The following is a 17,899-nucleotide window of genomic DNA, read 5'->3' as shown; positions in this document are numbered from 1 at the left end:
AAGGGCTGGGTGTCCTTCTGGAGTATTTCAAAGTGGAATAGTAATTTATGTAGGATTAACTGTTCTGTTACAGTGAGATGTGTCTGTCAATGCAAATGCAGTCAAAAGATTCCTTTCAAACAGAGATGTCCAACTTGCTCTTTTTAACTCAAAACCCCCATTCCTCTACTTTATGTTGCCAAAACTGTGTATTTGTTTTTTGTGTTTGTTTTTAAACAAAGTAAACGCTGGCACATGCATTTATATACAGTAAGCTAAAACACGGATTAATGCTTAACTCATTCCATTGGGGGAAAAAAGCCATTTAACACATCCCACAGCAAAATATTTTCATCATACCTGGAAAGTGTTCATTCAGGTATGCTTTTATTTATTGGGGACTGAATACAATCTAATGTTCTTTTCGTATTGTCTGTGTTTGTGCTGAAAACATTGAGCTGAAAAGACAACCTCCTAGGTATGAGTAGGGCTGACTTCCATCAATTGCGCTAGACTAAACACATTCATACATAATCACATTTCCATACGCCTTAGCAACAAAAGAAAGCTATTGCACCTAAAACAATTTTTCTCCCCATTAGGTTGTTTATTCAGTAGGATGTTTCTTGTCGTCGATGATCCACTGAAGGTGATTAAATCCTCGCAACAGAACACTCATCAGCGGACCAAAAGCTACAGACCACTAAACAGTTCAGACGTACCGAACCTCAAACCGTTGCCTATTTAACCGTGCAGAAATCAATGTGTCAGTGATGGAGCAACACCTAATTTTATCAGATACAGGACTGTTCCTATTAGCTAACTACACAAACCGTGATGCGAGGTCGTATGGCGTTTATTACCGTTTTCGTAGCTTACCTATTCAATTAAATCCTGGCTGGTCACATAACTTCTATAAACGCCCTAACCCTTAAGATAGGAAACAAAGTAACCCAAAAGGAAGATAGCGTTAAGCTTTTGACACGCTCTGTCTAATGTGACCAAATACAGCAAACTCAAATTACACAAAGTACGTGCATCAAATTATGACAAATGTTCTTTACTTCACAGACAGATCACGTGTAATATCATTTGAATAGTGCGTGATGTGCCTAGGGAATAACAATATTCAGTAGCCTCTATATTTACATTTTACAAAACAAAACGAACTAATTCATTTTACAAAGCAGTACCGTGTCACTGTTGCACAAGGCTGTGGCATGACCTGATCTTTTCTGCAAAATGGGATCAATCACGACCGATTGACTTGTATGCGCTTTACAATCTTGTGCCAGATTCGTGCAATTAAACCCCCGAAAACATGAAGAAGCATGTTAAGAATATTTTTAAAAAGATATGTCGCTTACCTTACCTGTATTACTCAAACTGTAGCAATCCACGTTTGTGCAAAAATAACTTTACCATCCAAAAGTGACACTGTTGTGAGTCACTTTTTGTTCACTTTACGGATTTCAATTTCAGCCCTCCGCAAGACATCTCCAAAGCCTGTCAGTCGCTCACACAAAACGACCAAGTGCTGCGAGCGTCGTTTACACAGTCTTACTGCTGAACGCGACTAGAAGAATTGCAGTATTAGCCACAGCACTGGCATATACGACTTATCAGGTTATAAGTTTTAAGAGTACACCTTTGGACATTATAACGTGGCCCCACAAAACAAACACGAAATGCAACCAAAATAAATAGTCAGTACATCCACCAAGAAATGAACACGTTGCAGAGTGAATATATCCAACAATTGTTGAATTAGAATTGCACTATCAATACATAGTTTTATCATGCATACCATTAACGATGGGTATCTTTCTCCATTCTCTTATTTAGTTCCCCGAAGTGCCATGCTGGCGATAAACAGACTGGTGGTCACATCTGACACGACAGTTGCACATCCCGAACTCCTTACCAGCTGCCATCGATTTGACAAGAGGAGAGTGAACCTGCCCTCTCTATTCAGCACAAGTGCGCTGCTCCCGCCCAGCTGATATATTTCAAGCTCGCAAGGTGATGTCATAGTTTGTTACTCTCCTGTTGATGAGTCTCCCATCATAATGTCATGGTTAAAGCCATTTATAAGAACAAGGCAGTTAACTAAATGGTCTTATAACTAAAGAGTTATTATAACATATTACGGGTAAGCAAAATATTATATATTTCGCTATATTTAAATATGTAGTTGTAATATGAGTCATTGTTAAGTAAAAGAAACAAAATCTATGAAATACATGTAAATACGTGTTCACTGCAATGAGGCTTTCTGCTTCTGTTAAAAATAAAATTCATGAAGTTCCTCCTTTCTCTGCAAACGCATTTGGCCTGTGATTTTTTTTTTTTTTTTTTTTTTTTTTTTTTTAATCACTTTCCTCTCAACATTTCAAATGAATTTTATTCTATTTTAACCTGTGGAACAAACAGTGGCATTAGTTAGCCCCTCTGGATACAGCAGTAGCAGGATTGCAATATGTTTCTGTTCTCCACAGACTCGCTCTCTCTCGCATTGTGCCAAATGTGGACAGTTCTGTTTTGTGTGCAACGCCCACCCACAACACTTTAAGATCGGAGGTCGGCATAACAAGCGTTTCCCGTCATTACAAAATTAATCAAACTCCATCTGTTGTTTCATCCTTAACCCAGGCCAATGTCATTACAGCAAGTAAGGAATTAGATGTCGTCTATATCCAAAGCTTTGAAACTAAAGGTCTTTTGGAATTAATTCCATGTGCTTTCTTCGGTATTACCATGTCATTTGAGTAAGTATTTACCAGTATGTCTAATTAGCTTTGAGTTAAGTCGTGTCTCTCCCAACTGATTACAATATGTTTAGCCAGTATTCTTAGCCTGTCAAAGATCCAGAAATCCAATACGTTTGTACAAATCAAATTATAGGATGCTGCTTCAGGAAATGTAGTCTTTTTTTAAATACAATTTTAAAAAGGTATTCCCAATCAATGCTCTACTGCAAGTGTGTATTGTATGTGGTTGATTACATAGGACATTATTAATTAACCCTGCTGAACTTCCAGCAGGGGCTGGTGAAGAGTTGAAACCAAACTTATTGGTTTCTTGTACACCCATCACAGACTTAAATAAAGTATAACAACAATCCTTTGATTTCAGGGTCTTCTTCAACCAGCATAAACAATCAACCCATGCATCTAATAAAGTCACTATGAACGTAATAAATAAATAAATAAATAAATAAACAAACGTGGTTCACCTAGTGTTGCTAACAAAAGCTTTAAACTATAAATGTCCCCTTTTTACTGATAAATGCAGATAAAGTTGAGAATTGTAAAGCAAAAAGAGACAGAAGGTATAAGGGAGGAAGGGTACAGTTGCTCTGGGATAAGGCTATTGTTATATATGCACATTGACTTACCTACAGTATCAATCATCCATAAGAATCATTGAAAATGACCTACAGCAATACTGGAACAATAGCTATGCCGGTCCCTGCTGCTGAATGGGATCATACTCCTTGACAATGGGCTGATAATAATTAGATCGACACGTTCTTCAGTCAAAATCGTGTGCATTATTTTACATTCTTTGGTGCAATGGATGTAGAAACAGCTACACATAGTTCATGGTTTCTTCAAATACAGGAAATAACCTCTAAAACGTTTTGTTTGATTAAATAAAAAATCTTGACTGACACCAAGGTGATTTATGAATAAGGTTATTGTAGTGAAATGATAATAGCGCCACAGAGCACAGCATTTTCCCCATTTCATACATCCCAGTGACATTAAAAGGGCTTTTAATAAATAGAGTGTGACAAATGAACTGTACTAATAGCACAAATAACACTGCAGGAGTTTTGAAGACAAGGGTTAAAAAGGGCAAATCAACTAGATACCTAAGTGCTTGGTGCTAACATTTAGGGGTGGCCAGTAATTTCGAAAGGCACTTTCAGAAGGGATATTGGCCATGCTCCATTTGATAAGTAGATAAATGGAAACATCCCTTTCCCCATTAAATATATGCTCATTAACTAAAATTGATTTATTCACAACATTAAACCACTTTTTGCTGCCCAGACTTTTATCTTATGAAATATGAATCACAAACAACATAGAGGCAACCAATGCCTATTTGTTTTATAACTTTTGTTTCGTGGGTTAGCTTTGTTAGTTGGGTTAGTTTGTTAGAGGGTTAGTTCGTGGGATAGCTTTTAGATGTACAAGTCAAAAGTATGAAAACAATCTTCTGGAGAAACGCGCTCCATTTCTCAGTTTCAAGGGGATGCACAGCAGATGTAATAAGCTGAGCAATATGTGGAAATCTATTAGTGAACTGTCTGCTCTGATAAGCTTGTTATGGCAGCAGAAAGTGTAATCATGTAGAGGTTTTTTTTTTTTTTTTTACCAGGTGTAACAGGCAGTGCCCTGACATGTGATAAACTGTTAGAGAGAATTCAGAGCCTTACATTTCAGCTTCTGTAAACTGACCCATGCCTTTTGTACAGTAGTTAAGAATGTTCATCTGTTAAATATTCAGACCATAACAAGATCATGAGTCTAGGTAAAAGCAATGCATAGTAAACAAAATGAAAGTATGGTACTGTAAAGGCAAGCAGAAGAAATTACAGGTAGGTATGGCAACGCATAATAAAAAATGGAAGATCATAGGGAAACAAATCTTTTGCCAAGGTATGATTTTAACTACCAGAATCTTCACCAGAAGGTCAGCGACAATACTAGCCCTTTGCAAAATAATAATAATAATAATAATTAAACTGCTTAGAAAATGTAAAGTTCTCTTAAAATGGGACATAATTGGAACTCGGGTGGCAAAATTAGAAATGCTGAACACCACAGAAAATCAACCATTTACAGGCACCAAGATTTTACTTACCAAATAGCAATGCATTTTAGTGCCATTTGGATAATTCCAGCCACAAAACAATCCAATGCTTAAACTTTCTCATGCTAGTGTTGCGAATAAGTACAATTTGAGTAAAGCACAGAGAACAACATAGGTGTCTTCTCTCAACAACACCGAATAGAGAAAGCCTGCTGGGATTATGGTGATATCTGGTCATAATGTATGCAATACTATTTCATACTTAATCAATAAAACCCTATTTACATGAGCTGACAGAAAGGAAAAAAAAATGTTTGCAGAAATATTTGAATGCCGTCCTTTCATAAGAACATAAGAAAGTTTACAAACGAGAGGAGGCCATTCGGCCCATCTTGCTCGTTTGGTTGTTAGTAGCTTATTGATCCCAAAATCTCATCAAGCAGCTTCTTGAAGGATTCCAGAGTGTCGGCTTCAACAACATTACTGGAGAGTTGGGTCCAGACTCTCACAATTCTCTGATAAGGTCTGATTACAAACCATAAGGTAAAATGAGCATAGATCATTGATTTCTTCTTTTCAACAGTAAGACATATTTTCTTTGAAAGATAAATTGGGTTAGGTCTACCTGAGGAACAGAGTAATGGATAACGGGGGGTGATGGGGTTGGCAGCGAGCTTAAATCTTTATTCAAGCCACTCAGCAAACAATGTTAACAATAAATATATTTTGTAAGACTGGCTCAATACATCAGCCAGTTGATGCATTTCCATGTTAAAAGGGCAGGCGATTACTCAAAGAGAAGGAAATGAATGGCAATTTTAATGTAGCCTGACTCTACAAATCTCCGCTTTGAGGTGTTTGTTTTAAAAAATTTGCAAACAATTTGATCAAGAGACGGGGTTTAAGTATAAAGTCAGGAGTCTTGACACATGCAGTATCCATGTATAATTCAGATATCATTTATGTTATGCATTCATGAAATATTAATTCACAGTGGTCGCGGAACCCCTTTACATTCATTAAGGGATATTTTGAATCAGGTACTTTATTGGGCAAGTTGTTCCCATGAACTGACAAAAATGACAAAGGCTTCACTAAAAGTATTTTGAAGAAGAATGCTTTACATTTCTTTCTCAGAAACGATGACATGAAACAAAATTAAAGTTCCCTATGAAAAGGCAGTAAGACATGCATAATACATAGAACATGCAAGACATAATAATGACTCTCAAAGGCCAAAACCTACGCCATTCTTGTGCACTCTGCATTAGCTGACATGCTGTAGCAAAAATAGCACGTAATGAATTATTTATTTACTATTAAAGTGTGCCACTGTGCTATGCATTAGTCTGTTTACAAAAAATAACCTCTGAAAAAATGCATATTCATCCCAATCCAGTATTTTGACTAATACTGTGATAGTTAAATGATACGGTATGAAAAATCTGATATGTCCTTAATAATTTTTACATTGAAACCTGCATACATTTCCTTCCGGGGAAGGGCATGAGAGTAGTGGTGTAATGTCATTATCAATCAAGTGGTTTCTTGTCTCTGTCCTGTTAAGCTGTAGGTTTATGTTTACAGACTGCCTTTTAAATTATACATGGGTTATCTTTTACCAGACATAATGAAGCCTGTCCTCACCACAGCCTTTCCTAAATGAGCAAAAGTGTGTGTATTGCAATGTTTTTAATGTTTTATCACAGGGTTACATTAGAGAATGCATGTTGTCAGTTCCAAAATACACTTCATTAAAAATTGAACAGTACTGTAAAAAAAAAAAAAAAAAAAATCTACTAATTTTCTTATAGACACAAAATAAAATAAAAGTTCACATACAGTATGAGGGTCTATTAACATTTTAGTGACTCAATAAATCACAAATCTTCATATACATTTGGATTTGTATAGAAGTACAACAGATGTTACTATGATTGAAAGATCTGGAACTCAAGTAACAAGTAACCTAAATGAAGACCCACATTTAGATAGAAAATTGTATAAAAACAATCATGGGTCTCTATTTTTTTTTTGCTTCAAAAAAAACAAAAAGCTAGCTATCTTTGACCTTCTGTATGAAATATAAAACTCAGGTTAGGGTTCCATTTGTTTCACAAAACCCATATACATGTCTGCATTTTAAAACCTTGTCTTACTCTTCAGTGATAGAATGTCAGCACCATCTAGTGGAAAGATTTTGTTTTAATTACAGGACAACAATTTGGTTGCAAAGAAAATGATAACTTCAAGTAAGAAACTGCAAATGATCAGCTGTTTCAGCAGGCTAACGATTTGCAGCCTCAGCATGGTTAACGAGATGAGGGCCCTGGGAAAGAAGGCAATACACTTTGTTCAGCAATCAGTGAAATAGGCTCCCACCTAATTGACCATATAAAAATCTTCATAAATCACCTTAAAATACGCTTTACTTCATAATTGCCAAAAGGCTCTACAAAAGTAACTTTACCAGTAATATTTGATATATTTTTTAAACATTTAACTTTTAAATACTAACATAAAACACAAATAAATATACCAATACAAATCACACTGTAATATAGTGGATAAGATCAAGAGAGAAGTGATGCAAGCAGAACACCCAAACAGGACCTCATAAGTCATATATAAAGCAGGCAATCATCCAAAAACATTAGCTGGTGTAATACCAAACTAGAGTGCAGTTTTAGGAATGGCAAAGCAATGTATTCTAAACATTTGGTCAAACATATTCATTTATTTATAAAGAATGCAAAGGTAAATAAAATAGTGCATGCAAAAAATACCAAGGTGCATACAGTTCTGTCTGTGTTTCTGTGCAAATAATGCAATGCTGGTTGATGAAAGGATGGAAAGAGTTTTAAACTTCAGTTCTGGTTATTTAGTTTGATTATGCGCTGATCCACTTGTTTCACAGAAATGGCAAATCCAGAAAAGTCCATTGCTTTTCCGAAAGTCTTGATTACATATGAACTGCTTTTCAATTAAACTGAAACAGCATCGTATTCCTGATTATAAACCTTTCAAATAAAAAGTTTTAGGCAGAATTTCACTGTATTAAATAATCAGAATGAATTACCCTAGTGTTATAGACCATTACATTATAGAGACAAACACAGCATTACGATGTTTATTGACATGTAATAATTTAATGTTAAAAAGCTTCATGTTCCGCATGTTAAATTCTGCAAATTGTGGAACACTCAACATCAATCTCAAAATGGCTAACATTCTAGAGAGATTGCACAATTCATCCCAATGTTATGATACTTTAAATAATTAGTTTTATCCCAATTGTTTAAGTGGTACTCTAGATATGTAAATGTAACATACATATGTACAGGCATCACCCATGTATCCCTATCATGGGGGGATAATAAGGTGTTTTAAAGTATAACTTTTTTAATTATTAAACGAAATAAAAAAAAAAAAAAACATTTTTCCAAATAGTGCAATTTTTCCTCTGATGTCCGCAAAGTGCCAGAAAAATTATAAAACTAATTCTCTGCTGCAATGTACTGACACTAGCTTTATTCCATCAAGAAGCGCTTCTGTGGAGAGTAAATCTGGTCATAAATGTTATGAATGTCCATAATAAGTCCAAACAGCTTAGGGTTGATTAAGAAGGGACAGTAAAGTTCATATGTTAATTGCATTCTCGCTTTACAAAATTCAGACTAGATTCTTTTTCAATATATAAATATGTGTACATTAAATTCTCTAAATCAATAAAAATTACATTTTCCAAAACATAATATAAATGCAAGTATTTCTGGCCTATTTCTGCAAGTTATGTATCAGCTATGTATATTAGGGAGCCACTGTGCAAACTTCTGTAAGATACTGCCAAACAATGGTATTGTCTCAATAATAAAGGGACTTTGACATCATTTTACAGAACTCTTAGGGTCCATTAAAAATGAGACCCCCAAAATATGAGAAGCTGGGTCCTCAATAACCATCTGTAAAGCTGTGAAAAACCTTTATCTATATGTCCATATATAATATGTGTGTGTGTGTGTGTGTGTGTGTGTGTGTGTGTGTGTGTGTGTGTGTGTGTGTTTGTGTGTGTACATATATAGAGAGTCAGAAAATACCATTTATCTCAAAACTTGTTCCTAATTCGAAAAAAGTAAAACCCACATGTTTTTTTTACAACTTGAACATTGCAAGACCTTTCTCCTTCTTCTCTTGCACACTTTAGAGCTCGTCGTGTTTCTGCATAAAGGGCCACTTAGGATGCTTCTGAACATGGTCTGCTGCCAAAAGGACAAGACGCATGAACTCTTGCACATCAAAAAAGTAGTTTGTGAATTTAGGATGTTCTCCAAGTGTAGGATGGTGACCCTGAATAATTACAAACAAGTGTGACTTAAATAATAAAACAGCAAAACTGCATCTGCTTGTTCAAACCCATATATATTCAGTCATATACTGCAGGTTTTAGACTGACGTCACATTACAAATGCACATAATAAATCCTGATGCATACACACTAATTAGCTCCAGTTTAAAATTATTAGCATTACACTGACATAGACATACACAGTCTTCATACAGTACCTTGTCCTGAGGAATAACTTTGTCCTTCTTCTGCCAGGTCACATAGTGCAGTCCTCGCAGTCTAGCCAAATCCAGATAGCAGCATTCATCCTGACAGTTATATCTGTGTAAACAGGTAAACGCTGGCGTTATTTATTGCATATTAGTGTCACAAAGCATACTCTAATGTACTATCTAATCATTATTTTAGCAAAATAAAAGTGTCCTTTTTGTTTTATCTGGTGATCATCATACAGGTTTTACAATCAATGAGACGAGATCCTTCCATAGATGATGCATTATTTTTTTGCGTGTAGTAATAGTTTTCTATTCTGATGGATACCTTATTAAAATCACAGAAAGATTGATATTATGGAGTGGAAAACATACAACATACAGTTCAAAAATGACAGCCCAGTCAGGAAGAAACATCAAATGTGTGAGTCCAGCTCCATGGATACCAATAAAAATCTCAGAGTTGTGCGTTATTTTAAGCTGCTCTAAAAATCCAATGTCCCTATAAATTTGAAAGACAAAAATATACCATTAAATTTATTTTCAACAATCATGTATTCTTGTATAATATTGTATATAGTGTTGTACAGTAATATATAATAATTTATTGTACCTAACTTTCTACAGGTTTCTTTTAGCTATTAAACTGGTGTCTTTTATACACATATTCAGCTGGTGTTATTAAACAGTATCATTAAATAAAACAAACAAAACAAACAAAAACATGTATACGGACCAGCACAGCCTTTTCTATTCTACTTTTAAACTATTAAAAATTATGGGATCAACTTTTGAATTTGTTTTTCTTTTACTATAATACAAATCAGTCTTGAAAAAAAAAAGTTATTTGTGTGAATAATTAAACAAACCATTACCAGCACATACTTGTATTTGTAATCTACTTCTTGTACTTCAAAGAAAGACACTGTTTTCAGTGCATTTAAGAGCTGTAAAATAAAAAAATAATGTTTATGTTGGTATTATAAATATGCACTGATATTTCATTTGTATTGTATAAAAATACAAAGCTTGCTGCCATTGTGGCAAATAAATTATTGTAAATCTAAAAAAAATGCACACACACACACACACACACACACACACACACACACACACACACACATATATATATATATATATATATATATATATATATATATATATATATATATATATATATATATATATATATCTTGTACATTTTAAAACATCAATATTTTTCTTTCTATGAAATAATACATTTATTTATGTGGAGTAAATGTACAACTAACCTCATTCTGATTTAAAATTCTCCGGTATTCTGTACTACGTGCTAAAAAGGTGACTCGTATTTTCCCTTCCTGAGACCAAAGAAAGCAGTTTAATGGAGAAAGCATCTTCATCAGACAACTCAAAGTACCATACACAAAGCTCCACTTTAACACAGCTCTCTCTTTTTTTGTACAACATTGCCATCTAGTGTATTCAAGCAGTCAAAAATAATAAAAAGGTTAATATTAAGTTTAGCATTACAAAAAGCATATAATAATGTATCATTTAGATTAATTTTGTATCAGTCATCACATGCTGGTGCCTTTTTAAAAAGCACCATTTGAAATTGAAATGCAACAGCAGCTTAAAGCACATGTGTGGCCTTGCTATGGAGCTCAGAATCGGTCTTGTCATGGAAAAATGCAATATTATTTAAAAAACTTTTATTTCCATTAGTGTATACCTAAACGTGCAGCCATAATCATATTTCAACAAAGAACTGAGGAAACATTTAAGCTCCTGGAGTGATAAAAAATGGCTATTATTGAATGGAAAACAAAAGAGAGGTTGGTGGCAGGTTTCTAAAGCAATCTGTAGTAAAGGAAACAGCTGTTGACGATTTATAGGGTTTGTGAATATTCAAAGAGGTTTTTATTGCAGGATTTCTCCGTCATAAAGACTGGATCCATTTAAGCGTTACTATAAAAGTCAGTGCCTTGTTATCACCTTACCTTGGGCCCTTCTTGCACGATCTGTAATCTTTGTAGGACGTGTTGGGAGAATGCTCTGAACATCCCAGCACTGTGGCAGTCAGAGATCTGTAATTCAAAACCTCCCAGTGTGAAAACCAACTACAGACAATCAGAAAACATAAAGAAACTGCAATTCTGTTCATCCAGATATCCACGTCTCATCGACACTGGATTTTGGTCCAAATAGTGTGAAGAGCTTTGACAAAAAATGATGTATATTAGTGCACTGATCAATACATCTGCCATGACTTTGGGCCACAATTGGTGGGAGAGGCTTCAATAAAAGTGCACTATAAAAGTGAACTGAGAAACTAGTTAGAGGTATTCTACTTCAAACACATTTGTGAAAGCAAATTCCATAATGAAGTTTTAATCAGGTAGCCATTTCAACTGTCATTAGTCTCTAAACTGGTTCAGTTTGCCAGCAGATGCATTCCCTGGCATACCAATGATTTACAAAGCTAGTCGTTGATTGATTACAGTTCAGTTAAATCTTTTATTTGCAGACCAATCAACACTTTACTGATTCAAGCATCACCTATCACAAGCATATTTTTGTAACTTTGACACCAGATAATCCTTTAAATACTTACTAGTGGTGTGTTGTAAAATAGACCATATCTCATCCGTGGAAGTAATGCAAAAACTACATCCCTGAAGCACACCTGTTGTAAATGTTGCAAAATAAACCATAATAAAATAACATGATTAAATACCATAAGGTTGTTTTTAAATTGAAAATAAAAACAGTGATTATAAAACTGTGATTACCCTTTTAGAGTCAAAACTTTTAAGATGTCTAATTTCATAATCAGTAAAGGCCTTCCATGTGTCATTAAATAAGTCCCCATATCCATAAAAACTCTGCAGATCAGAAGAAACAATAAATCAATACACCACCATACATTCTGCACTTTGTACATTTCAACTGTCTTATTGTACAAGTATATAACTCATTGACATTACATCTTTTCCAAGTCTGACCATGTCTAGCTGTGCAGTGAGCTGTAAAATACAACAAGACACAACAACATGATACAGAATGGGTTACTTCATGCCAGGTGTTCGTCACAAAAGATGTGTCATGAAGTCAAAGCTCTCTGTTTTACAAGATGTTTACAAATGCTATAGAAATGTTTTGTTTAACATTTTGTTTTTGCCCTAAAGAACATGGAAAAACAGATTTATACCAAGAAAATGAATTATTTAAATAGTCATTGATACTGTTTACAATTTTTTTAAGGAATTGTTTTAAGGACTACTGAAAAGCATTAACTCAGATTAGAAAATTAATATCAACCAATAAACATTGTTGAAAAATGTTTCATGAACTACAAACACCACTTATTTAATCAAAATGTTGTTTGTTTGTTTTTTGTCCCAACAGTCCTTAACGTTTTATTAATAAGGCCCACTGTATTACTGATAAAGTACACTGTATTATGCTTCATGAACGTCATATGATCACTCAGACAACGCAGATAGAAACAGGTAAGCTGCTGTTACTTTAGTCCTGATTGTGTCTGGTTTAACTTGACCATTTGAAAATTCCATATTTAAAAAAACAAAAACATAAAAAGCCCACAGTACCATTGTTACCACCCTTATACATTATTTTTGCAGCCGACTAAAAATAAACTGCAGAATCCGGTGGCAAATGTAATTGTTTTGTTCTTCTGTAAGAATACAACAAGACCCATTTCCGATTCCTCTTATCAGCTTACAGGAACTCTCGGCCATATGGTTGTACTTACAAAGACCTTGATCCTAGCAAAGCCTGAGCCATTTTTCTCAAAATCGGTTTATGTTTCAAAGTCAGCATGAGAAAACATATTAATCAACAGTAATAAAACACCTTGATTGGTTAAAGGTTATAGTGATTGTTAAGCAACTATATACCTTCTGGTATTTCCAAAATAAAGGACTTTATATTTTGACACCTAATACTTTTCCATTTACTCCATGTTCTCTGTTACTACAGAGTCATTGTAATCTACTAGGCTTTGACTGTTAGATGCATTGTGTTTCACTAATGAAAGGAACTCCCATTTCCCGTCTCTGTTGCCTTCCTACACCTTGTGAAACTAAAGCTATGCTTGTGGCTAACCAAACTGAATTTGCAACAAAAATAACTGTCTGCATAGCCTGCTTTTTTAAAAAGGAGAAGAAAAATAACTTTTGAAGAAATAGCAATAATTCTTAAGGGGAAAGTGTTAAAGCTTCGATCCTGCAATGCGCTACAATAAACAGCCAGACTAGAGTATTGAACACAGCAGACTGCTTAGCCTGTGGCTACTGTGTCTACATAGCCTGGGGGAGACTGTTCAACTCCCTTAAGCATTATCTATCATTATATATATATATATATATATATATATATATATCTATATATATATATATATATATATATATATATATATATATATATATATATATATATATATATATATATATATAAACAAAAAAAACAATTTGGAAGTATGCTAGTTTCAAGAATATTAAGTTGCAAAAATGAGCCTCGTTTCTTTGGGTATTCCTAATGATCCATAATCCATTGTAGGGAAGAACATCACTGATGATCAGAATTCAAAAGAGTTTTCAGTGGCTGGATAATACATTATCAACCTACATTTCTGCTGTGTAACCTTTAAAGATTCACATAATTAAAAATACTATTGTAATATCATTATTTTGTCTGTGTATAACCTGCAAGTTATCTTAGCTAAACAAGTAGCAGCTCACCCCATTACCAGCAATGTTAACACATTAGATTTGAAACAATGGACATGATACAGTCAGTCTGGGACTGATGTGGTACCATTGGTAATGCAATGTAATTGATGTTACTAATGCACCAACTCCCATGGACCACAGATCACTCCTCTAGTGCTACTATTGCATTGTAATTGAAGATCATTGTTCCCTTTGGAGCTGAGGGCTGACTCAGCACCTTTACTTAATGAGAGCATTTTGAGTAAACTGCACACAAAGTAAAACCAGTGATAAGTCAGTACTTACCGTATCCCACATGACAATGTTCATATCGGTAGAAAAGGAATTGTTGATGTGCTGAGTTATGTAAAGGTTGACAAAATCACAGAAGTGGTGATACATGTTGACCCCTAAAAAAACAAAGAAAACATTATTCAGGTAACAGGATTACATACAATACAGAAAGTCTTAGGCTGTCCATAATGTGTCATCTGATAAAAAGAAGAACTATAAGAAAGCATGTAAAACCTGTGAAAATCTAATGAAAGTATACACAGCAATGTACTACCACACACAGAAATACTAGAAATAGTATAGTGTATATCCAATTGTAAGACCCAGTACTGTGTGTGTGTTTCATTCTTGTACAGAACTTTCTGTCAAGAGAAATGTGCGAGTGCTGGAATAAAGAAACACCACTAAACAAATAGCTGAAGGCATTATTCTGGTCATTTTCATCCCTGCCTATCACTCAGACACTGCATTGTTATTAAAACACATTGATTTTTAGTTTCTACTTCATTATATTATGCATTGCTTGCTGTGAATAATAATAGTATGCCATACAAGTGTACACATATACAGTATAAATTATGCAACATCAGCTTTCAAAATATATAGCCTCATAATGCTTAGTTGGCCTGCATAGGGGATCCAGGCAAATAAACTGTAATGGTGTCTTAGAGAATCAATATTATTACCACAAACTATGCCTTCTGAAAACAAAATTGCTTTACCTGCATCAAATTTCATGAAAAAGGTTGGCTTTTCAATAATTAGGTCACATTTGCCATCATCCACAGGGTGAAAGTTCAGTTCAGAATATGTTTGCAGTTCTGCAAACCTATAGAAAATTTAATTTTAATAGAAATGCTGTTAAAAATATTACACAAACACACTCTGAAAACATTCCATAATAAATAACTTGCAAAAAGCTTAACATATCATTTGTCAGTGTAAAGTTGTCAATATCTGACAGCAGGCTAATCGTTTGGTCACTGGTGCCAACATACATCAATGGCAGTCATTAGCTGAGCTTCTTATTTATTTCTTCATAACACTAAAAATCTAATATTGCCAGTCAGTCAGTGATAACAGAGATTGCACCTCTCCACCACCTGATCAGTGTGGGACACAGACCATACCAGCCCCCCTCTCCTTGCAATTAAAATTGGTCCCTTACTCTGCCATTCAAAACTGCTGAAAACGGATAGTATAATGTCACAATGTGATGTATAAGATTGATGTATATCATTTTACCAAGACTGCAGTGGACTCTTGTGCTCTCCCTCTGATAAGAGGGCCTTCTTGTCGAGTTGACAGTGCCCTCCAATCTCACCGGCTTGGAGAAAATCCTCCTTATATCTGTAAAACAAAACCAATATGTACATTAGGAAACATTAACCAAAGGTGAAGCCTTATTATTTAATTATCCAGCAGATAAATGTAATTGTGGAATACTGTGCTTTTCTATTCATTATGTCAGACAGGTACTTGTGTAAATATTATAATTTCCCCTCCAGTTTCCTTTCAAAGTTTGCTTTATTCATTTTGAGTTCAGTGACCTGTCATGACTTCTTCTCGGATGTCTGAGGTCGAGATACAGGTTTGTTGCTCTGCAGTATCGAGTGAAGCTGGTACAGGTGAGGGAAGAATCTCCCTGGAAAACAAAGAGTGATTTAGGACACAGTCACATGTATAGTTAACATGCAGATTCTCTACACTAACTTTTATTGAATTCAAGTTGAATCTGAAGTGACCTGTAGCAGCTAATAAGTCTGCCAAAATGTATCCTCAGAATCGAATTTAATATACATGGTAGAATACAATACTACCAGTCTAAATTGTACGTTACTGTACATCAGAAGTGGACGTCTTCTTAGTTTTAAAAAATTGTACAGTAGATAGGTGATTGTATTGTCAGACTGTACAAGTATTCAATGATTTGCTGTATGTAAACCTTGCTCTCAAATGAGTTGTTTTTGGTTTTGGTGGGCCCAATACCTTTAAACACTCTATTGTTTTAGTTGTCTTCCATGAATTTGATGGTGGCCAATCACATTATCATTATGGAATAGACATAACAGTAAACAATCAACAAATAATCAGGTAGAGCTTCCCAAAATGGGTTGCAGCTGGCTTCTGTGAAAATCTGGCATTTGTAAAGTGAAGATAAGCCTGGTGATATTGAAGAATTGAAAAACACCTTACTGGTTTGGTCGGTTTACAGAAGGTTTTCATTTCTTCCAGCCGTTCTTGTACATAGCCAAAGTCAGCTTGCTTCCAAAAAATATCCTCTGCTTCTTCAATTGTACTAGCCCTGTTTTAAATGAAAAATAAAAGTATGATTGGGATTTTAACATTACACATAGTGCCAGGTTACCCTCGTCCACTTCTGACACCAATGTAGCAATCTCGGTTAACACAAGTAAGTGCATTACACACAGGCGGAGGGCAGGCGTGAACCCGGGACCTCTCACACTGAAGCATAGCGCTGATACCGCTGTACAAAAGAGCCGGCTCATTTGCAAGGAGCGTATATCGGGCTTATGTCTTTGTATGTGATTACGTCACCTACCAGCCCTACTGCTGCCTCCCCCCATGCATGCTACAATACATACCATCCTGAATCCAAACTGGTACACACAGGGTTGCTGAATCTGTTTGCTGGCAAACATTCCTTCTCGTAACCCCAGCATGATTTAAATGACTTTAAATACTTCTGCCAAAAAAAAAAAGTGTTCTGTTAGAGTAGATGGTTTAGAATTAACAGTTAAAGAAAATGTATGTGCTGTGAGTCATGTTAATATTTGTTTGGATAAGTCTCAAGTATGACTATTTAAGTGAAGTAGGTTGGAAACTTGTTTAACGTATGTATGTACTAAGAAAGCATTTTTTCATTCAGTTACTTTTATAACAAATATTGTATATATGTATATATATATATATATATATATATATATATATATATATATATATATATATATAGATAGACAGACAGACAGACAGACAGATACCTACTTTAAATGGACAAAGAAGATCCTCCCTACAGAGGTTGGCAATGTGCTTGTTATTGTGCAGAAAATAAGGAATGTGTTCTTCTGGCAGTGCAATTCTGCTGTAGTTAAATAATTGTTTCTCTGGTGTTCCTCCAGAGTTACATTCCTCTTCCATGTCGACCACAATACCACCAAGCAGCAGGCCAAATGCTACCAGCACCAACATGGTAATTGACCAGAACACATCTAACTACTGCACCTGTCCACAATGCCGAAGAAATGTCTGTATCTTCTGTCAAAGTAAAGATACATGTTTCAATACATAATAATAAATACCAGGCTCTATAACTGAAACATATGCATTACACAGGCTACCCTTGACATGCTGGGAACATTTTCCTAGCAGCCATCAACTGTTTTATTGTTCTTCACTTTCTCAGACGACTATTGGTCAGTAATAAAAAAAAAAAAAAAAAAAAAAAAAAAAAAAAAACTCTTACCAAAACTGCAGACTCGATTCTAAAATCAATATTTACTGCAAGGGAA

At 34.8% G+C, this 17,899-nt stretch overlaps 1 protein-coding gene across 1 annotated transcript; it reads right to left on the bottom strand.

Moving 5' to 3' along the window:
• Nucleotides 1-5,780: 5,780 nt before the first annotated feature.
• On the bottom strand, nt 5,781-17,641 carry eogt (EGF domain-specific O-linked N-acetylglucosamine (GlcNAc) transferase). Its single transcript, XM_041272925.1, has 15 exons — nt 17,376-17,641; nt 16,976-17,076; nt 16,566-16,674; nt 15,920-16,014; nt 15,615-15,719; nt 15,092-15,198; nt 14,382-14,485; nt 12,135-12,227; nt 11,957-12,028; nt 11,343-11,429; nt 10,632-10,700; nt 10,246-10,307; nt 9,743-9,862; nt 9,367-9,469; nt 5,781-9,150 (listed from the first exon to the last, which is right to left on the bottom strand). The coding sequence occupies exons 1-15, from the start codon at nt 17,577-17,579 to the stop codon at nt 9,004-9,006; spliced, it is 1,578 nt and encodes a 525-aa protein (XP_041128859.1). The 5' UTR covers nt 17,580-17,641; the 3' UTR covers nt 5,781-9,003.
• Nucleotides 17,642-17,899: the final 258 nt, after the last annotated feature.

Source organism: Polyodon spathula, chromosome 16 (genome assembly GCF_017654505.1).
Source record: "Polyodon spathula isolate WHYD16114869_AA chromosome 16, ASM1765450v1, whole genome shotgun sequence".
Lineage (NCBI taxonomy): Eukaryota > Metazoa > Chordata > Actinopteri > Acipenseriformes > Polyodontidae > Polyodon > Polyodon spathula.
This window is presented reverse-complemented; position numbering and strand designations above follow the sequence as displayed.

Coding starts and splice junctions, on each gene's coding strand:
- eogt (XM_041272925.1), bottom strand. CDS start 17,579: ATGTTGGTGCTGGTAGCATTTGGCCTGCTGCTTGGTGGTATTGTGGTC. Junction 15,199..15,614: donor AAGAGTCCACTGCAGTCTTG/GTAAAATGATAT, acceptor AATTTTCTATAG/GTTTGCAGAACTGCAAACAT. Junction 10,701..11,342: donor TCGTGCAAGAAGGGCCCAAG/GTAAGGTGATAA, acceptor CTTTGGTCTCAG/GAAGGGAAAATACGAGTCAC.